Here is a 22,169-nt window from a genome sequence, read left to right as displayed (position 1 = left end):
CCCTCAAGAACCCTGGATTCTCCCACTGGCGTGAATATAATGTCAGAATTAAAAAAAAAAAAAGCATCCTGGGCCAGTCCCTCTGGGTGGAGTGGCCTTTCCCCTGGGTTCACACCCTGTCTGGAGGGACAACTCCACTCAGGCCCTCGGCCTCATCTCCCTGAGCCTCCCTGTCCCACCACCCCTGTGCCAGGCTGCAGACCCATCCCCTGGGGCCGGCTGTCCTTGTGCGCCCCAGCCCTGCTCCCCTGCTGGCCCTCCCTTGGGTTCCTAACTCCACTCCACCTCGGCCACACCCTTCGTCAGCTCTAATGAGCCTGTCTGGGTGGAGGGACCTGGGCGGCACTTAATTATGCCTCTAAGTGCTTCCCAGCCGGAGGAGGGGGCGCTCAGGGGAGGGCAGGGCCTGTGGCAGAATGCAGCCACACGGGGTCCTCGGGGTTCCCGGAGAGAAGTGGGGCCCGCCCAGGCCATGTTCCCTCCTCAGAGGACACAGGCATTAGGAGAGGAAGGGGGTCAGGCAGAGTGGGGGCCGTGGGCTGAGGGGTCACCCAGTCTCCACACTGGGCAGACGCACCGCCTCACTCCCCAAGGCCACGAGCTTGGATGTGCCCGGGGTGGTGGCGGGAGGGCAGGGGCAGTGGAGAATGAGTGGCTGATTCCAGCTCTGGTTATTTCTGCAACTGGAGACGCAGCTGGGCGGCCCCCGTCGCAGCACATTTCTTCACCTGGGAACTGGTGACAGGAGAGATTCCATCTCCCTGAGCAGCAGGGTGGAAGGGAGAGCGTGCCCCCCACTGTGTCCCCAGGGGCTGACTCTCCAGGAGGAGCGGGGAGCTGAGTGGGAGGCAGTGTCCCCAGGGACCTGGGGGACATCGCCCCTCATGCTGATAGCCACTCAGCCCCCGTCACAGCAGCAGGACGATGAGGTGCCCAGAGGCTCGGTGACCAAGGCCGCAGCTGGTAAGCAGCACTGGGGGCACCAGAGTTCCAGTGCTCAGACAGCTGCCAGGCAGAGGGGCCCTGAGGTTTGAGTGAGGTGCCAGAGGGGAGGGGACAGGCACACGGGTCTGAGAGAAGCTGCACAGGCAGCCCCAGGGGCCCCTGACCGTCCCCTCATCCTGAAATAAGCCCCCGAAAGAGCAGAGACAAACACAGGCCTGCTAGAGTGGTTTTTTTTTTTTTTTTTTTTTTTTAATGTTTTCTTGCTGCTTTAACAATATCAAGAAAAAAAAAATACATAGTTTAAAGTCTGGAGCTGACTGGGTGGGTTCCCAGGGCCGCTGGTGGGCAGCACACCCACTGCCATCCTGCCCGTGGCGGGAGCTAAGCTACCGGAAACAGGAGCACCTAGGGGTGCTGAGTCGCACCAGGTTAGTGTCTGAGTCAGGGTCCCGCCAGACCCGGCGAGGGAGCATCCGCCACCAGGCTGGCCTGGCCCCCCCGCTGCAGTTAGCGCTCTCCCCCTCCTCCTGCTGGCCAGAGACCTGGCGGACGGGCTATCTTCCCCCGGGGCTGGAGGCAGAGTACGCATCTGAACTTCAGAAACAGAGCACACGACCTTTCCTGTAAGATGTTCCCCATGTCATAAGGGAACACTAATACTAAAAACCAAGTCTTCGGTTTTCCTGAAATTCCAACTTAACCCGCCTTCTGGTTTTCGTTCTGTTCTTGCTGACTGTGGCCGCCTCCTGGCCTCAGCGGCAGGGAGAGGCTGAGGAAGGAAGGGGAAGAGCCCAGGGTGGGAGGGAGGGCAGGCTGCCCGAGACGCGGCTCCCCAATAACGTATTACTTAAACAATCATTTCCCGAAATTTTCTACATGGGGGGGAGGGGACAAGCACACGCCTACCCCCTACCGCTGGAGTCAGGAGGGGCTGGTTCTTTGCCCTAGACTTGACCGTGCTGATGGCCACTCAATTTCCAGGAGAAGCAGTAAAAAGGTTTTCTTAAAACGATTCCACTTTCCTTCTGGCGGCAGGCCGAGGAAAGCTCTTCCTGATACTGCTCTACCCGGGATCCGAACACGATGATAAGGAAGGGCCATGCCCAGCCTGCTCCGGGTGTCATCCTGAAGGGCCCCTCCTAGACATCCAAGAAGCCCGGGGGCTTTCCTTCCGCGCCCGCTCAGAAGGGGCCGCATTTCTGTCCATGTCCATGGCTGGCTTCCTGCTCCAGTGAGCTCCCTGGGGCTCCGGGCTTCCCGTGCAGAGCCAGGGGTTGGGGGGGGGGGGGCTGGAATATGTGAGCGCCCTCTTTCTCCTGCTGCCGGGCCTCCCTGGCACCATCGGAGAGAAAAGGGAGCCCAGTGTCCTTGGCTGGAGCAGAGGCCGTCTCTGGCAGACTGCGACGGCTGCACGTGGCAGGAACTCGGGTTGACATCTGGCATCCATTTGAGGCCAGGCTGGAGGACAGGGAGGCGGAGAGAGGAAAAACACCTCCTGCACGGAGAGCACAGCCCCGGCCTCTGCAGCTGCAGGCAGGGCCGGTGCGTCACCAAGCCAGGCGACCACCTCTGGTCGGGCCCCACGGCCCCTCAGCTCCCCAGGTCCTCCGAGGGCTCAGCCAGTGCCCCCATCCATGAGGTCCAGGGTCTACGACCTAATGCGAGGCTTTTGGTGGCCCCTGTGTGGTAAGGTCAAAGGTCACAGTCGGGTGGGGGCAGAGAGGAGATGCAGCCCGAGAGCTTGGAGGGGGACGGAGACCTTCCCACAGGCTCACACGCGGATCTCGTCCTCCTCCTCCTCGTCCATGAAGGACAGCTCCTTGTCAGGCTGTCTGGGGAGGGTGACCCGGGCTCTGTCTGGGCCCCTGATGGCTGGGCTGCGCTCCTCCAGGACGCCCGACGTGCAGCTGGAGAGGGAGCTGCTGTCCCTGGTGGTGTGGCTGCCCACGCTGCGGGCTGAGCTGGGGCTGGGGGCCGCTGCCGCCCACCCCTCGTCCTCCAGAGCGTGAGAGGGCAGTGCAGGCAAGCCTGGGCCGGCCTTGCCTTCCTGCCTCACCAGGGGAGGGCCCGCCTCGGCTAGAGGGGGCTGCTGAATGGCACCGCCGGGGCCTCCTTCTTCACGGTAGCCGCCCCCATTCTCCTCGGGGTCCCACTCTTCTCTGTCCATGATGCTGAGCACGTCGCCCAGCATGGAGGGCCCCAGGTCGATGTGGAAGGACAGAATGGACTCTGCGTGCTTCAGCCCGTAGCTGGCCTTGGGCACCACAGGCAGATCCGTCAGGTCCCCGAAGGCCTGCTCGTCCAGGAGGGGGTCAGGGGAGTGGGGGCCCACTGCCCCGTTCCGACGGGGACCCAGGTGCCCTGCGCCCACCTCCTCCCCACTGCCTTCTCCGGCATCCAACTTCTTCACGGGGCTGGACGACAGGCTCTTGGGCAGCTTGCTGGGGCCCTTCTCCGCGGCCTCCTTCTCATTGAGCTGGGGCAGGGACATGGCGTTCTTGACAAAGAGTGCTGAGTCCCGCAGGGAGCCCAGCATGTCTCTCTGCTCCCTGTCCCCCCGGGTCACCGACTGCGACCGCTTGCTGCCCCGGAACTTCCGGGACAGGAGGCTGCGTTTGGAGGATGATGTGGAGGCCTGCTCATCCAGCGACTCTCCATCGGGCTCACCTGACTTGCTGTTGAGGAAGGAGGTGTCCCCGAAGGCATCCCCGGCCCGGCCCACATGCATGGTGTGCCGGAAGTCACCCAGCGGAGCGCTGATCATCTCAGCCGTGAGGTCCACCCGGGAGCGGCGCTTGGAGTGCACAGAGCTGGACACCAGTTGCTTGAGGATGGGCATCTTGCTGGTGGGAGGGAGGCGCACCCTCCCAAGGTCAGATATGAAGTCCGAGTCCGGCAGGTGGAGCAGCGGAGGGCGCGGAGATCATAGGGCTGAAAGCAGACAGGAGGCAAGGGTTAGCACGGCTGGCCACCAGCACCAAAGCCCATGTGCCAAGGGCTGTCACTTAAACCCAGCTCCCCTGCAAAAACTGAGATGATGCCAAACAAGCCAGCCATTTCACAACGCTGCCTATTTCTTCATCCGTAGGCTGCCGGGGTAGAGGAGCAATTCTGCAAATCTGGTTAGAGTTCAGAGACAGAGTTTTCCTGGGAAACTGGAGAGATAAATAATCCTTCTATTAAAGGACAATGGCTCCCCCCCTCATCCAACCAGGCAGCTAAGGTGATTCCAGGCAGTCAGTCTGGAGACATGCTGCAAAATCTTCTTGCTGTCTGACCCTCCTCCCTGTGGAGTTGGTGGACACCTCAGCCTGAGTCACAGTCCCGAGAGAGAGAGGGAGTGGACAAGACGGGCCCCAGGAGACGGAGACACTGCCTGGCACCTGCATGTGTGTGGGCAGGCTGGCTGTCTTTGTGAATCAGAATTGGGGTGGGGCTGCCAGCACCCACAGAACCAGCTCCCTGGCCTTCTAGTCCTCGCTGGGATCCCATAAATGAAGATCCTGCCTATGGCATCTCCAGCGGGGAGGGGGTGCCCAAGCTCTTTGCCCAGGCTCTCTCAGGGAGATCAAGATCAGGAGAACCTCTCCCACTTTAATTATTAGGAACAGAGAGAGACAGGGACTAGACCCCAGGTGACTTAGTCCCCATAGAACCTACAGACCCTCAGGGTGATTAACTAGAAATCCAAACAACAGAGGGGGAGCCCAGGAGCGCCTGTGTGCCACCCACACAGCTCTCAGCAAGGGCCAAGTTCAAGTTCAGAGTCAAGGCCAAACCAGCCCTCTTCTCCCCCGAGGGACTTGCCCCAAATGTTAAACTCAGCAGAACGGGGTAGGGTGGGGGAGCCGGGGGCAGAGGCAGGGCAAGGTCTCCAGGCGCTGCCTCCCTCCCAGCCCTGCTGACACCCAGGTTCCAGGCCCACCCCAGGCCGTGCCTTGCCCCCCACCCAGCCCTCAACATCTGCCCGACAGGTCCTCCTCCTCTTTGATCCCTCTGTTCTTCCTTCACTTCTTGGTTAAAACAAAAGTGTCCACAGCAGATCTCGACCTGGTATCTGTGCAAACCCCTGGACCCAGGGCCTGCCCCGCCCCCACTCAAGGCCAGCACCGGCCACCCCACCCTGGCTCTCTGCTCCGGCCCCTCCAGCTTCTGCACTCACAGCGGCCCACCCTCTGGGCCCAATGTCCTCAGGCTCAGGTGAGGGTCTGGAGAGGGTCTCAGGGCCAGTCCTGCTCCCTGCCAGCTGGAGGGTAACCTGAGCGTCCAGGGTTCCTGTGGGCCCCAGTTTCTCCCCTTCGGTCTTCACTTCAGCCCAAAGCACAGCTCCAGGGCTTCCACCCGGCCTCTCTGTGCCTTCTGGCACCCTCCCCCAACACTCTCCTGTGCCAAGTCACCGCAGTCCAGTCTGACGGCCTCCCCTGCCAGGAGGATGCCCCTCACCATGCCCCGGATACTGTTCACGCTCCAGCTAGCACCACGTTCTCAGGGACAGGCTGCGGGGTCCAGGGAGGGTTCTCCTGGGAGGCCTTGAGATGATCCTCTGATGGGTCAGCTCTCTTTCCTCCCATCAGACCCTCACGCAAGTGAACTCACCACAACCCCAACCCGAATCCTCCCTCTGGCCCTTCCAGTCCTGCCTCCACCTCTAGACAATCAGATATTGAACAGCCTGACCAGAGCTCAGCAAGCACTTTGTTCAGGATCAGAGAGCAAATATTTTCACCTCTGTGGCTGACACAGTCTTTGCTGCAGCTACTGAATTGTCTTAGCAAAAAAAACCAACCAACCAACCAACCAACCAACCAACAAACAAAAAGCCACAAGCTGGGTGCAGTACCGCACACCTGTAAACCCAGTAATTCAGGAGGCTGAGGCTGGAGGATCACAAGTTCAAAGCCAGCCTCACCAACTTAGTGAGACCCTAAGCAACTCAGCGAGATCCTGTCTCTAAATAAAGCAAAATAATGGGCTGGGGGTGTGGCTCAGTGTTTAATCACCAGTACAAAAAAAAATTAAGAAGCCACAGCCAATATGCAAACTACCAGGCAAGGTGTGTCCCAATAAAACTTTATTTAGAGAACGGCAGGGTTGGTGATACTGAGTGCTGGAAGGGTAGTGTGTGCCAGGCCCCCAGTATCTTGCCCCGCGCATCTCTTTCATGACTGTTCCCAGGTTGTAGCCTTCATACCACAGGTACAAAACAAAAACAAAACCGACCGTTTTATTTACAAAACCAGATGACAGAATGGATTTGGCCCATGGGTCATAGTTGGCCAATTCCTTGACCTTGCAGGTGAACTCCTGGGCCAGGCATGGGCCAAACTTTAAGGAAAACCCAGACTAAAAAAGAGAAAGGAAAGGTAGGGTTGCTTGGGTCATGCTGGACACAGAAGGAAATATAAGCGGCTTCAAGGCGATGCCTGCAAATCCTTCTGGCTTCTGACACCAGGGTTTCTACCTGCCTGTAACCCAGCTCCCCGTTCCGTTCCCCAAATGCTGGAATCTCAAATTGCTGGAAGGGACGCCCAGGGCAGCTCCTCCATGCAGGCATGAGAGCGCAGTTCACTGAAGCACAGCGAGTCATCTGGGTTTAGGCCCCAGGCGGGCCGGGCCTGGCTCCTCCGCTCCTTCTGCTCACACCAGGCCCTTCCAGGGATGGCCACAGATCGAGTGCTCCCCATATGGCTGGCCAGGGAACCCAGAGCAGGGAGGAGCCAGCTGCTGCCTCGGGAAAGTGCTGTGTAATCCCAGAGCCTGTTCCAACACTGCCCAGGCTTTGGGCCGGATGGTTTTGTTTGGGGGTGGAGCCGCTGTCTGCGGAATGGGACACTAGCAGGATTACCGGCCTCTGCCCACCGCATGCCAACAGCATCCACTCCTCCTGCCTTGACAACCCAGTCTTCAGACACAGCCCCGTATCGCTGGGGGGATCAGAACTGCCCCAGGCTAAGAAATGCCACTGGCGAGCGGGAATGCACATGAAAATTGGTGCTGGGCACAGGCCTGTAATTCCAGAAACTGGGGAGGCCGAGGCAGGGGGATCGCAAGTCAGCCTGGGCAAACTTAGCGTGACCCTGCCTCAAAATGTAAAAAATGTTAACAAGGGCCAGGATGCAGCTCAGTTGGTAGAGTGTTCCTGGGTTCAATCCCAGTACCAGAAAAAAGAAAATAGGTGCATAGTATATTGGAGGTAAACAACGAGAGAGAGGCAGGATTGGGACTGGGGCGGAGCCCAGTGCTGTAAACTCCAGAGCTGTGCAAGGGAGCAGGGCAGGCCCTGTGGTTTCCCACCTGAGGTGCGCAGTGGAGAAGGCAAAACCACAGGTCCAGGTGCCCAGGACGCACGGAGCTCCTGCAGACCTCTGGCCACCCGGAGGGAGCAAGTGTCCAGACCGCTGCAACCACAGGGCAGGGTCACAGGGAAGCGACGGCCACGTTCCCACTTCTCCATCTTAGGCCAGCCACCGAGCCCTGGGACGCTCTGAGGCCCCACGTCAAAGACAGTGCCAGGTCTGCCCAACACTCCCTCCTGCCTGAGGTCTCACTCCTGGAGCATGGACACCAGGCCTGTGGCCTGTGACAAACCATCCTGGATATCCACTGGGAGGGTCCCGAGACCCGGGCCTCAATGGGGCCCCGGGGCCTGGGGTGGGAGCTCTGGTGTCCCAGAGCTTCCGCTCAGGTGGGACAGGCTGGGCGGCTGGCTTCAGGGCCAGCAGCAGCTCATGCAAAAGGGAGTTTCAAGTCTCTGGTTTCACTGTCCCGAGTGACACCAAGTTCCTCACAGAACAACGTGGGGTGAGGAGATGGCTCGAAGGGTCTAAGAGCAAGGCAGGTGGCGGGAGCCAGAGGCCTGGGTTGGTCCTGGGCTGGCAGCACCACAGGGGCCTCGAGCGCCCACCTGGAAGAGGACTGTTCTCGGGAGCTGTGGCTGCAGGAGGGCTGTTGCTAAGCTCCGACTCAGCCCTGCAGAAACAGCTAAAAGAGGCTGCCCGTGACGAGGGTGGCCACTCCCCACAGCCGAGCCCTGTGGGGCACCCTCAGTCCACCCGGAAGCCACGCCCCACGCTCCTGCTGGGTAAGGAAAGCAGAGCAGCAGTGTCCTGGCCACCGGAGGGCCGGATTCCTCCACCCTCAGTGCCACTGACCACAAAACCTCCTCATGACAGCAGCTCTTCCTGGTTGGGCCTCACGGGCCACACCCTCTGCTCAGCCCCAGGGACTGTGGGTGGCAACCTTGCCTGGACTCTGGCTGCCCTCCCAGATCAGCCAGCCCAGCGGGCCCTGCACAGACGGACGGTACAGGATGAACCAACACATCCCACTCTAATGCCCAGGCAGTGACCTGGCCCTGGCAGAGCTGCCCGAGGTAGGATCCAGCCCTCCACTCTCCTGGGACAGCCAGGCAGGCCTCCCACCCTGCAGCTGACCCACAGCTCAACCCAGTACACAGAGTTCACACGCTCCAACGCCCACACACCCAGGGCGGCCATCCCCGCCGCCAGTCCCTCTCTGGGTTCTAACCATCCGTCCAACACCAGCTCCACCCAACGTGGCTGGACAGAAGGGCAAAGGGCTCGGGCACAGCATGACTTCTGTGACTTGCACTGGCTGCACGAGGCTCATGGCTCCTCTTCCTTCCTCACTGCCCTACTGTGGGCCCCCAACATCCACATGTCCACATGCACTGACCCTCCACACCCAGGGGTTCCAATTCACAGATTTAACCAACCACAGGCTATAAGTATGGGGGGGAGGTCTCTGTACTGAAGGTGTACACACTTTTTATTCCTTGTCAGCATCCTTTGAACAACACAGTGTAACAACTATTTACACGATAGTCTTACCATATTAGGTATCGTAAGTGACCTAGGGGTGATGGAAAGGATCCGGGGGGCTCTGTGCAAAGGGTATGGGTGGCTTCTGTGCAAACACTGATATTTTGCAGAAAGGTCTTGGGCACCCTTGGGTTTTGGCATCTGAAGGCCCTGGATGAACCCATGCCCCTGGATTCTGAGGGACGGAAACGACACTGCTATCTTCCCAGGGCACGTGTATAGAGGGGTGCAGCTGGGGTTCAGAGCTGTAAATAAAGCAATCTCCTGTGGACAGGGAAATGGGGGGCTGTGAGTGACGAGGGGGCCGGAGGCCCTCTGAGGAAGGCGCTCTGGGCTGAGAACTCAGCAGTGAGGAGACAGTTGGCCCCGTCAAAGAACGCTCCAGGGGAAGGGGCAGCGCACGCAAGGCCCTGAGGTGGGAGCAGGCTGCAAGCAAGCCCACCTGGCCAGGGGTCGGGCCACACAGGGCCCTCCCTGTTGGACCAGGTGAGGAGTCTGGATATCATTCTAGGTGCCTGAAGGAAACGGGTCATTTCCCAGTAGGCAAGTGACTCAATCTGTACATGGAAGCTCCGGAAGCTCTGCCATTGGCAGGGGCTATGAGGGAAGAGAAGCAGGAATTTGGTCACGATGTTGTGGGAGTTTAGGGCCAAGAGGAACGCGTTTAGGCCATGGGTGTGGCTAAGGCAGAGGAAGGGGACACATTCAAGGCATGTGTTGGAAGCAGGGACTCCAGGGTTTGCTGAGGGCACAGGGCTGGGCCTCACCTGCTGGGCCGGGGGCCTTTCTACTTACCCCAGGCAGAACTCAATTCTGCCAAAACAGGAGGCAATCTGCTACACAAGGTCCACGGGAGCGGGGGACGACATGCTGGAGGCCCAGAAGGCGGCTCCGTGTGTCCTGGGACACACCTCTCTGTAAAAGACTAGTGGCACTGCCTTTTGTCACCACAGAAAGATCAGGCACTTTCTGGAACACTCAGGAGCCTGCAGCCGGCAAAGATAAGAAGGCCTGGGGAAGGCAGAAGACTATTTTATTCAAACAGCGCTTAAGGCTGGGGACAGCCAAGTGGCGGGAGAGGACTTCGGGAGCTTTGAAGCACATTGTTAAATGCGCTGGCGCCAGCTTCCGGGGGAACCACACTGAGATCCAGCCGACCTCAGATCCACTCGGATCTTTCAGCTCCACGCACCCCTCTGGAAAGGCCTTCTTATTTGAAATTGTGTGCAAGGCGTTTAAGATGCTTGCCCTTAAATCATTTTGAGCCCGAATAGTCACAATTACAAAACAAAAATTAAAATCCCAGGATGGGAGCATGAAACATCACTGGTGACTCTACCTGGGTATGGTGAGCTCATACTTTCAGAGATGGAAAGACCAAATTAAGGGACTTGACCGAGGTCATGAACTGAAGCCAGGACTTACTTCCCACTCCAGGATCCATGCACCAAAATAGGGATGTACTATAAAAGTGTGAGCACATCACATTAAAAAACTCCTAGCATGATTCAGGGGCACACACGCACATACGCATGTGCCCAGTCTTTAGAGATTACATACGTGTCTGTTGTCAATTCATACATTGATATGTTTTGGTTTTCCTCTTTGTAAATTAACATATGGTTGGCACCCCGTATCTGTGGATCCCACATCTGTGGACTCAATGAAACTCGGATCGAACCTGGTCAGAAGAAAGCTGCGTCTCTCCTGGACACGTACGAACTCCCTCTTGCCGTCCCTCCCTAAACCATGCAGCACTGCAGGGTTCAGAAGTAGCACAGCAACCCGGAGGTGAGTGGCCGCACACAGGTGAATGTGCGTAGGTTTTACGCAAATGTGACACCATTTCAAGTATGGGACTTGAGCACCTGTGGAGTTTGGAATCCCGAGTAGGTCCTGTGGCCAACCCTGCACGCAGATCAAAGGGCAGCCATCAACGTCCTGTGGTGTCCTTTTTACAAATCCCAGCGGATTTCCTCATGAAGCCTTGTGGGGGTTAAACGCAGCTCTGACTGGGTCAGAGATTATCCAACCCAGTGACCTTGATGAGGCTGTGGGGGCAAGGAGAGGTGACTCACCCAAGCCAGAGCTGGCAAGGGACCCAGGTGACACTAGAGCCCAAGTCTCTTGCAGCGAGACAACACCTGCACTGGCTCATAGCCAGACTCCAGACCCTCCTGCGCCTGTTGCCATCTTTCCCAAAGTAGAGCTGGCAAAGGGGAGTGGAAGGCCAGTCCTCCCACCAGGCAGGGAACAGTACCCTAGTCCCAGGGCTGTTCAGAATCCCAGAGACCCCAGGACCATGGCAAAGTCCCCTCAAACAAGCATGGTTCAGGAGTGGAGCTGCGTCAAAGAGGAAAACACCGGCCACGTCCCACCCATCAGAGCCTCATTCACGCGGCCCGAGATGGGAGAGAACCTGTGTTCAGCAGCAAGCAGACTGCTAAGACAACGCGGAGCCCAGAACTCAACAGAGTTCGTGTGGTCACGAAGATGGGGGGCAGTCTGAAGCTAGGCTGTGGCACGGAAAGCTTTGCCAAGCGGCACCAGCGGAAGATGCAAGCAGGCAGAACACACGCCTGTTCACACCCGGCGGCCACGGCGCTACGCGAAACGAGAGCTCACAAAGGTGACCAGCTTTCCCGTTCTGAGGACTCAGCCGCCGGGGATGTGAGCGGGTCTCCACGGCCGTTCATTCGCTCTCCTCCTCCTCTCTGAATCGCCCACTGATGTCTGTCTGCTCTCTCCTCCCTCCCAAATCACCCAAGCTGGACGTGGGCACTAGGTCCTTGTTTATGTTGTCTGGGAGGAGAAAGTGGATCGTCCATAGCAATCTGGTATCAGGGGAACCGGGAGATTTAAGACTCCCCCAAAAGGAGAACTTGTTCCCCCACAGCTGCTTCCTGGTGCTTGAGCCTCCTCAGCTGAGCAGGAGGTGAGTGATAGCAATCCCTCCCACCCCACCGGAGACTGGCCTCTGGCCAGTGACACCCAAGCTGGAGGCCAGCCTCCCACGGAACAGTGGGGTTCTGTCAGAGATATCCCGGGCAGGTGAAGCGTGGCTCCTGCCAGTCCTGTGGCCCAGCCGGGCTGCACCCACCACTGCAAAGCAGCAGAGAAAGCAAGAAGGGGCGGGCTCACGCAGGGGCACTGGCGCTCCCGCCGCTGGCCATGTGCAGAGAAGGAAGGACTGTCAACAGTTCTCCTTTACTGGGTGGCTGCAGAGTGCCACCCAGTGTCGGGGACAACAGAAACATATGCCTCTGGGCCTCAAAGCAAGCTTACAAGGAGAGTACCATGACCGCCCCAATTTAGCAAAAGGGAGGCTGAGGCTCAGATGGGGCGCACCCCCTCCCTCGCTCCCACAGCTTCTAACTAGGGAAGTGAGCCCACTGCTGGAGGCTTGGGGCCCGTGGTTTAGGCAAGAGGTGATACTGCCTGCCTGGTCGACGCAGATGTCCACAGCTGAGAGCAGGCACCGGGAAGATGGGCAGGGCCGGTTCACAGACACTGTTCATCACAGACCCTGGGAAACAAGACTCACTTTACAGCCTCCCCCATTTGAGGTCTGTCCCCAAGGATGGCCACATGGAAACCTTCTCTGATGGGATCCTCCCAGTGTTCTGACTTGCTGGGAAGGGAGAGGTGGAGGAAGCAGAAGGCAGAACACCCGCAGTGCACTCAGGAATGGAGCCAGCGTCCCCTGTGCTCCTGGGTATTCCCAGCTCCCAGGCAGGAAGACTGGAGCCCAGACCCAGCCTCGTCCTCGGCACCGCCACGCTGAGCACCTACTGCACGTTCCCTGCCAGCCAGCCGACCTGGACCAGCCCCTGCCCGGCCACACCAGTGCACACCCTGTTTCCTGAAGATAAACATCCTGGAAGAGAAAGTGAGCAAGTCTCGGAAGTCCCTGCACGCCTTCCAGAGCTGTGAGGCAAATGCACATGCCCCAAGCATCCCCGCTCGGGCGCAGGAAGCAGCAGGCCACGGGGGAGAGGGATGAATCTATCAGAGCAGGGCTCAAGGGCAAGCAGGGCAAGGAAGTGAACAAGCGTCCATGCCAGAACTTCTCTGTGACTCCCATTCTCTGCCACTGCTGAGTTATTAAATAATTCACACCTGTGCTGTCCAACATGGCGGCCACCAGCTGCACATGGCTGCTGAGCACTTGCAATGTGGCCAGTCCAGGCTGACACGTGTTAAGAGTGCACAGTACCCACTGGACTTGGGAGATCGTAGGAAAGTGAGAATAGAAAATCCCTCATTAATGGGTTCATACTGATTACATGCCCCAATAATATTCTGAACGGTGAGCGTAAATAAAATGTTCATTTCCCCTGTTTGTGCTTTCTAAAATGTAGCTTTTAGGGCCAAGAGAGTTGTTGAGTGGCAGAGCCCTGGGTTAGGTGGGAGAGACCCACAGTTCCCACCCCAGCAAGCAAAAAATAAAGAACAAAATGCAGCCATTAAAATGTAAATTGCATGCAGAGGTCCCATGTCACTTCCAAGGGATAGTGCTGAGTTTGACATTTTCCCTCGTATTATACAAGCTGCACTTCCCATTGTAGATGGTGAAACAAAGCCAACCATTGTTCATATTTGGGTGAAAGTATTTGCATGTTAACAAATTACACTTAGAGAAGTCTACTTCTCATCTTTACATCCAGTTAACGTGGTAAGAGCCAGGCTGCTTCAGTCTGGAGAGACTTTGTAAGCACCCTTTCAGCTGATCATGCCTGGTCCTTAACTATTTCTGGAGGATTCCCATCAAAAATCACTTTCTTCCTTTAGCATTTTTCAGAAGGTTTTGCCAAGTTTTAGTCCCAACGACAGAGGATGCCGGGGGTCTCACATCAGACTCTATTTTCTTTCATTGAATTGAAAATAGCAAAAAAAAAACTCTTCCCTCCAAACCTGTAATTTGCATTTCTTTGATTATTCATGAGGATGTGCATTTTTTTTTTTTTTTTTTTTTAAGAATTTTCTGGTAATCTGTATCTTCTATGGCTTGTTGAAGCCCACTCTGCTGTGGGGTGGGGGTTTTGCATTTTCCAAAGGATTTATATGATCTCTTTAAATATTAAAACTTACATCAGCATCAGAGTTTGCAGATTTTTTTGTGTAAATTTATCATTCACCTATTTCTGTTTTGGAAACTTCATGGTATTTTTCTGTAGCGTGCTTGCTACTTATTTACATGGTCAGATCTGCTGGGGGGTTTCTGGCTTTAACATCATGAAGCACAGATTTCCTATCCCTGAGTTTATGAATATTTTCCTCTTTTCTAAAACTACCAGGGTAATACAATAATTTTTAAATTTATTTATTTATTTTTTCTTCTTCTTCTTCTTTTTTTTTTTTTTTTTTCATCTGTAACTCCAGACAGGATCCAAAGAAGAGTTTTGCAGTCTCTTCTCTGGGTTTTATGGAGGTTTCCTTTACCCTTCTGTGTTAGCCTCTTAAAGCACTGCATCAACCTTAAAAGGGCACAAGAAAGGGTGACAATAATTTTTTAAAAACCACTCAGGGGGAAAAACACTAGAAGGAAATATCCCAAACCAGAGATGTCTGTGACTCATAAAATTTTAAGGACCCAAAGTAATGTGAGTTCCCGTTCCCTTATAAAATTAACCGTTTTAGAATGTCATCAAAGCAACAGATGCTACCCTTGCCAGGTACGAATCCCCAGATGACATAGTCTAGCCTTGGGCCTATTTCCAGTGTGTTCTATTCATTGCTGTTTATTTCTAAACCAAGTCTAGAATGTCACTACGTACAAAATATTTTGAGTATCTGGTAGGGTATTATCCCTACTTTTACTTTTTTGCCCCTAAAATTGTGCTGGTTTTTCTAACCTAGGGCATCTTCCAGACGGAGTTTAGAAATACTTTGAAGTTCCAAAAGAACTGGGCACGATGGTGCACAACTACAATCTGTCATTTGCATTTTTTTTTTTTTTTTTGATGATGAATGAGGTGAGCATTTTTTAAAAGTGTATTCTGATCTGTATCTTTTCTCAGACTCTGAAGGCTGAGGCGAGAGAATTGCAAATTCAAGGCCAGCCTGGGTGACTTGGCAAGACGCTGTCTCAAAATTAAAAAAGAAAAGGCAGGGCGGGTATGGACCTGGGACTGCAGCTCAGTGGTATAATGTCCCTAGGTTCAATCCTCAGTATCACAAAAGATAGAAAAAGGAAGGGGGACTGGGAACACAGCTCAGTGACAGAGCACTTGCCAAGCATGCACAAGGTTGAGTTAGATCCCCAGTTAAAAAACAAAAAAAACAAAAAACAGGCCTGGTGCAGTGGCACACCGGTAATCCCAGCCACTTGGAGGCAGGAGGATCACAAGTTCAAAGCCAGCCTCAGCAACCTAGCGAGGTCCTATGCAACTCAACAAGACCCTGTCTGTAAATGAAAGAAAAAAAAAAAAAAAAAAATATATATATATATAAAATATATTTATATATATATTTTTTTAAGGACTTGGGAAGTGGCTTGGTGGTTAAGCACCCCTGGGTTCAATCCCTGGTACCAAAAAATATATTCATTAATTTACTTAATTAAATAAAATTATGAAGGTTAGCATTCAAACTGAAATGTGCTATCCATGTAAAATACATGCTGCATTTGAAAGTCTTTATATAAAAAGACTATTAATTAATTAAATCAATGATTGATTTAATACTAATTAAAATTATTGATGTCTTAATAATTTATGATTGCATGGAAGTGACATTGTTTTAGATGCACTGGACTAATTTTTAAAAAATCCACCTTTAGCTTTTAAAATGAAGTTACTGGAAAAGCTAAAGTTACATGAATAACCAGCCTTGTATTCCCTTTTTCTCTTGAAGGGAACGCTGAGGATCAAACCCAGGGCCTCATGCAGGGTGAGCGGTGCTCTGCCACGGAACTACCCATCCCCCGCCCGGCCCCCAGCATTAAACCAGTCAGCAGTGCTGTCCTCGGGCTACGGCCCTTAATCATCAGGCTCACCCCTGGATTCCTGCTGAGTGTCTCCACCGTCTTCAGAAATTACAATTTTTAGAGTTTATAGGAAATCGATGCCAATTGCTGAGCCAGGCTGAGTTGTGGGGAAGCACATGATGGCTGGGATAATTTGCCCTTTAGTCGCCGGCAAACACAGAAGAGGGGACCCAGTCTGGTCCAAACAGTGACTTGTAATCAGGAGATCTTCCAAATGATGCCTTCCAGATCATCATTCCAGAACGATGCCAGGCTTAGAGTAGGTCGGGGCAGATACCAGGGCTTGGAGCCGAGGAACCCACTCTGGAAATGCTGTTGCAGATGCTGTCCCCCAGCCTCAGGAGGAGTCTGAGAAAGGTCTGGCATTTACCCAGCCTGGACTTAGCACCCCACATAGTGGTGGATGCTTTACTTTGATTAAACCGCTTTTTGGTGAAATACTCTGTCCTGAGCATTTGGAAGGCTTTATCTCATCTATTCTTTCCAACAATCCCATGCATTATCATCATTATCCCCACCATGCAGATAAGGAAAGGAAGGCTTAGAGAGTGAAATAATTCACCCAAGTCACACAGTTGGTAAGAACAGAGGTGAGAGGAGAATCTAGAGCGGGCCGATTCTGAACTCGGGGCTTTTTCCACTCTGGCTTAAGCAGTAATGTGGGTGTGGTGGGGGGACTGTAAGGTCTGCTGGGACCCAGGCCTTGGAGATCTGATGAGGCTAAGGTTGCACTAACACCCACAGGAGGCACACAGACTTGCACACGCTTCTGATTAAAATCTCCCTAGCCGGGCACCCCATTCCCCACCACTACAGGGAAGGTACAGATTAATCCTGGGAAACAGAGACCCCTCCCCTGGAAGGTCCAGCCTGTTGGGAGCCCTTCCCTTGTGGGCTGGGACAGGGGTCCCCATCTTTGCCCCTACATCCACTTCCATCCTCATTCCAGAACCACCTGCCTTGAAGGAGGGGAAGGAGGTGAGCAGGGACCAAGGAAAGAGCTCCCTCCCTCACTGCCTGAGGATTCTAACAGCTCAGAGAAAAGACAAAAAAAGGAGCCTGGGCCTGGGAGTGACCGGAAATGACCACCCACCAAGGAGCCAAGAAGGAGCCAGTGACTCAAGGACATCCGGCAGCTTTGCTTGTTTACAGGGCCCTTCCTGGAAACGTGTGTTTCCCGGAGCCTGCAAGCCACCATCACAGAAGGAAGAGCCAGGAGAGGCGGCAAGCAGGGCAGGTCAGGTGTCCCTCACCTGGGAGGGGCGGTACTGCCCCGCGCAGGGCTCCTCCTTCCTCCCCATCTCAGAAGGAAGCAGGCTGCGCTGAAAGCAGATCAGATGGGCCTTGATTGGTTTCATCTCACCTCTCCTAAGAGCTCCGTGCTCAGCGGTGGTGTGGGGAGTAAAGTGACACTCTGGGGTCTCCAGGGAGACTGGAGTGGAGGGAGCCATCCTCCCCAGAGCAGGCTGGTCCCCAGGTTACATGCTGGCTCGCTGCACTGGCAAGTTCCTTGTGCCTCAGTTTCCCCTTTAGCTTTGGAGCAATGGCTAACATCATGGACCTCGGAGAGTAACTGTGGGGTGAATCAGGCTGCCAACGGACAGCCTGGCAGACCTGCACGAGGAGTGGGCACACTTACATGTGGGACCTGCACCCTCAGCAAGCCCCCCACATCTGCAAGGTGTCATGGAGACGCCCGGCATCCCCAGCAACACCTTGGCTACCACTCTCCCAAGTTCAAACGGGACACACACCTGGGGACGCCTAATCCAAAAGGCTCCAGGGAGCTATGTGAACTGACCTTTCTCTAGACCCCAGTGTCCCTCGGATTATCTACTGCAGGGCCAAGGGTCCTCCAAGCCACGGAAGCCCAGGTATAGACTCTGCCCACCCTTTCCAGCAGTGGGGCCGGGCAGTCCTGGCCTAGGCTTCTTTCCTATCTCAGTGTCTCTCCCTTTCTCACCTTTTGACTTTGGTGACACAGGATGGAGAAGCCTGGCTTCTCTCAGGCAGGACTTAAGCTCCTTCTGATTCCAGTTTGATAAGGATGGTAAGGCAGAGAAAAGAGAAACACCCCCCTTTCTTCCAGGGTAAGGGTGAGAGATAACTCAGGAATCTGAGGGACCCTGGGTGCTACCAGCAGCAAATAACACACAAGACTCCAACGTGATGGCCGCCTCCTCTGCACCTGCACGAACTCTCCTGAGCGGGATCCACGAATTGCATTACTGGCCCTGAGGTTCCTCTTGGGCTCCCTGGGACTCTACCCCTCCAGCATTTAACCAAGCCTGGAACTCCATCCTGGGTGGAGGAGGGAGACCTCTTTGTGGTCCATCAAGGCCAGGGACAACATTCTAAGGGAAGGAGAGGGTTGTACCAAGTGGGACCCGAGGGCAGAAGTTTACAGGGCAGAGAGGAAAAAGGGGCAGGAAGAGAAGGCAGAACGTAGAGTCTGTCTTCACTGTCACTTCTAGGGAGCTCCAAAGCTGGGGTCTCCAGACCAAGTTCAATTACTGCACTGGCACAGGTACAGGGAGAGAGCAGAGACTCCCGCAGGGAGCTGGAGGTTGTCCCAGTCGACCTCACCTGCCACCTTCACGGCCAAGCACTGAGGTGCCCAGGGGTCTTCCCCCTAAAAAGCACTCTTGCTTTTCAGATGTGCCCAGTCCTGGGATGAAGGAGGGGCAAACACCAGGCATGCACAACACACCCCAGACACTGACCTCAGCCCCCAAAGGGAGACCCGTCCTCAGCTTGGGAAATGGGTATTCTAGGCAAAGGAGGGCTTCGGATGCCCGCACTGCCACCGTGGCATGGGGCCAGAGCTGCGATCTGGCAGCACCTGGGAGAGACACGGGGTTCGTTAGCTGGAAGCCAGAGGCTTCTCAAGGAAGTGCATTTAAGCTGGGGCTTCAGGGGACAGTGAGCGGGAATGTGGACAACTACTAGCTAAACTTCCTCCAAAAAGACTGGTCTGTGCCCAGTTGTTCACAGTCCCTCCCTAACTACTGCCCAGAGAAGGCTGGCAAGGCCTGCCTCCCAAGAGCACCTCACAGAACTGGTCAGAGTTGGTGGTTAGAACATTTCACCAGACTACCCCTTAAAGTACCCCTGGCTCCAGGATTTGGTCCCTTTTCCCAAGGTCCAGGTAAAGCTTCCAGCACATAGGTCAGGGGACCCAGGCGAAGCTCAGGTCAGCTCTCTGCTCCCAGGGAGAGATTGCTCAACCCCGTTCTCCACCCCCAGCCTTATCTCTGGCATCAACCCAGCTCTCCTGTTCCTCCGAGGGGACCAACTCCTCCCTCCCGGCACAGGGACAAGCGCCTCTGAGTCTGAGACCCAGTCTGTGGGATGTCCAGCCAGGGCAGGGTGGAGGTGATACCCCACAGAAGTTCTCAACACTCTGGCTTCAGACCCCTCTGTTCTCAACCCAAACTGGTCGTGGAAGGGGGAAGGAAGAGATAAAGAAGAAAGCGAGAGGCCATATCAAACACCTTAACTGCCACAGCTGGGAACAGCTTGTCCTGGCCACAGCGATCGATCGAGGACTCCAAAGGTGGAGGGGGCTGGAATCCCTGAGCCAGAGCCAGCCCCAGGCCTTCTTACTTCGGTCCCAGGTCGACACTGGCTCACCTCCTGCCCCCTGCCTTAAAAAGAGTTGAGACCTCACTTGCTTGTCTTCCTGGCCTTCCAGACTGGTAGCCTAGACGGCCACTTCTGAAGCAAGAGGACAGAAGTAGGTTGGGTACACACTTTGGAATGGGACAAATACTGGTGGGTGGGCATGTCTGAGAAAGAAATGGGGCGAGGGGAAAAGTGGGTGGAGAGAAAAGCAGAAAGCCCCAGAGAGTGGAAGCGGGGCTCAGAGGGCAGAGGCCATCCGTGAGCAGGGACGCTGTGAACTCCAGGGGCCCAAGAGCGGCTGAGATTCACTCCCAAAACCACAACTTGGGAGCAGGCTCACTTTGTCACACCAGCCCCTTCCTAGTCCCTGCAGGGATCATCAGGATTCCTGGGAAAACCGGATAAGACCCCTCAGTATCCCCAGGGTTTCCCATTATGGGAAGAAGCAGCTGCCCTCAAGGAGTGGAGGGGCAAAGTCCAAGTTCAGAGATAAACCAGCTTATCAGTCAGTCACATGGGTGGCTCACAGGAGGTAGCTGATGCCAGCGGACCCACACCAACCCCAGCAGGGAGGCTGCCACCCAGGATCCACTGGCAGCTACATTACTGCCTCAGGGCCCTGGGGTTGCCTGGCCCCCCTGGCTCCGCCACAGCAAACCCCCATTTCTGGAAGAAACCCGCAGCTCCGCTCTCCCATTCTTTGTGCCCTGTTCTTTGTTCTCTTAAAATTCAGTCCATCCTGCCGGTGGTCCCCTCCTCCACCCCAGCTTCAGAAAGGAGGCGGGGGCTGCTGCAGAGTTATTAGAAACCCAGACTGTGCAAAGAAGTTGCACTGCAGGAGGCCCCTGCACCGGCCCCTCCTTGTTTACACTCACCCGTCAGGACAGATGGCTGCTGGGGGTAAGGACGGTGACAGTCTTCCTCTAGCACCCCAACCCTCTAGAAGGGGCAGGGGGCTTCACAGCAAAGGGACCTCCAAGTACTCCCCATTCAACAGCTCAGCTCCGTGGGCACTGCCGACCCAGCGAGGGAAGTGGGGGCACGGCAGATTACCAGGCGTGCGGCTGTGGGAGGGGAGAAGTTCTCAGACCAGAAAAGAGAAAGCATTGTATTTCCCCTCCATTCTCCCCGGGAGAAAAGGAAAACTTCCAAAGCCCAGGCCGCAGGATCTCATCGGACAAACACAAGGAACCTGGTTTGAGTTAGCAGGGAGCACCCCTCCCCCTCGCCAGCCTCAGTGTGCTCGCTGGCTCGCTCCCCTCGCTGGCTCGCTCGCTCTCACACGCACGCACACACACACTCACTCACTCTCCTCTCCCAGGAAGCGGCGCCAAATCAGGCGCAGCCCTCCAGCCCGGCTCCCGCCCAGCTCTCGCGACCAGGGCCCCCACTCACCGCGGCTGCCGGGATCCCCGGCACGCGCGGCAGGTCCTGGGGACGCACCTCCGCAGGGGGCAGTTTTGACTCTCCGGTGGGGGGCGCTCCAGGGAGGGGGCGGAGCCTGAGACCGCGACCCGGACCTCGACCGCCCGGAGCAGGTGGTTAAAACATTAACCCACCGCTCCCGGCCTGCGACCACGCCGCGGGCGCGGGGCTGCGCGCCAAGCCGTCTCCCCGGTCCCAACGAGGGCCCCAGCTCGGCCGGGCCCCACCCCTCGTAGGAGCCCGGGCCTCTCGCGGCCTTGGCCTCCCAGTCCTGCGAGGAGGCGGGCCGGGCAGGAGCCCGGCGGGGCGGGGGAAGAGCTCGCGGGAGGCGGGGGAAGAATTTGTTCCCGGCGCCGTTCCCTTCCTGGCAGCTCCTTCCCTCGGGTCCCCCCGGGCCGGTGACACTGGGTGGCGTGTGCTGCAGTGTGAGTACGAGAGCGCGTGTACACGCCTCTGCCACTCCAGGCCAAGAATTCCTTCTTATTCATGGAGAACTCTGCGCGCACACGCCCCCCTCGGGGAGCCCGCGGGCTGCGCGCCGCCGATCGCCGAGCTCCTGCCCACACCGACACACGCCCCATTCCTGGGCCAGGGGGTGGACCTAAAGAGCCTGCCTCTCACCCCTCCCTGAGCAGCGCCCTGCGCCAGTCCCCGCGACGCTGCTCCCCGAACCCCGCTCTAATGGGACGCGGCGAGCGGCTCCGGCTCCCTGCCCCAGCCCTGCCTCTCCGGGCGGACGCCGAGAACCGAGGGTCTCTGCGCCCTTCTCCCCAGCCCTCGGCCCCCTTCCCCGGCTCTTTAAATCCTCTCCGCCCCACAGGGGGGCTCGAGCCCAGCAGGGCCTTGGCGCGGCTGTCGAGGCCAGAGGGGTGTGCGTCGCCTACCTCGGTCCCCAGAGCCCCGAGAGCGGGGCTGGCGCGGCTGCTTGCTCCCCTCGGTGGGCTCCGCGGGGCGGCCGGGCTGGCGGCCCATGTCAGCGCCGGCGTTTGTTTCCCTCGGGCTCTCGGGCTCTCGGGGCTGGGAGCCGCGCGGACACTCCCCTTCCAAGCTCCTCCCGCGCCCTCCTTCTCGCGCCCCTCCGCGCTGATGTCACAGCGTTGCCGCAGCCAATGGCCATCGGAGCCTCGGGCCGGCCGCTCCGCCTCCTCTGTTCAAATCGGAAAGCCTGAGACTTTCCCAGTTGCATGTGGGGCATCCTGGGGGCCAAGCTTCGGGGCTTCCCCACCTTTCTACGCTCCAGTCTGGAACCCTGGCCTGGGACCCCCAGCGTCAGGGACACGTCTCCTTCCGAGGGCCATTGCGAGGCCTTCCTAAGGCTCTTCCCCACTTTAAACAATGGCGAGAAA

General features: G+C 56.4%; 1 protein-coding gene across 2 annotated transcripts; it reads right to left on the bottom strand.

Annotated features, from left to right (window-relative positions):
* Positions 1–1,552: 1,552 nt before the first annotated feature.
* On the bottom strand, positions 1,553–21,864 carry CDC42EP4 (CDC42 effector protein 4). Of its 2 annotated transcripts, none has more exons than XM_079132341.1 (2): positions 21,708–21,864; positions 1,553–3,876 (listed from the first exon to the last, which is right to left on the bottom strand). In XM_079132341.1, exon 2 carries the CDS (start codon positions 3,782–3,784, stop codon positions 2,717–2,719), a length of 1,068 nt encoding a protein of 355 aa, XP_078988467.1. In that variant the 5' UTR covers positions 3,785–3,876; positions 21,708–21,864; the 3' UTR covers positions 1,553–2,716. The 2 variants fall into 2 exon arrangements, with proteins under 2 accessions (XP_078988467.1, XP_078988468.1); XM_079132342.1 differs by lacking the exon at positions 21,708–21,864 and adding an exon at positions 20,794–21,409.
* Positions 21,865–22,169: the final 305 nt, after the last annotated feature.

This window comes from Sciurus vulgaris (assembly GCF_902686455.1).
Source record: "Sciurus vulgaris genome assembly, chromosome: 3".
Classification (NCBI taxonomy): domain Eukaryota; kingdom Metazoa; phylum Chordata; class Mammalia; order Rodentia; family Sciuridae; genus Sciurus; species Sciurus vulgaris.
Note: the sequence above shows the minus strand (reverse complement) of the source record. Positions and strands in the feature narration are given on the sequence as shown.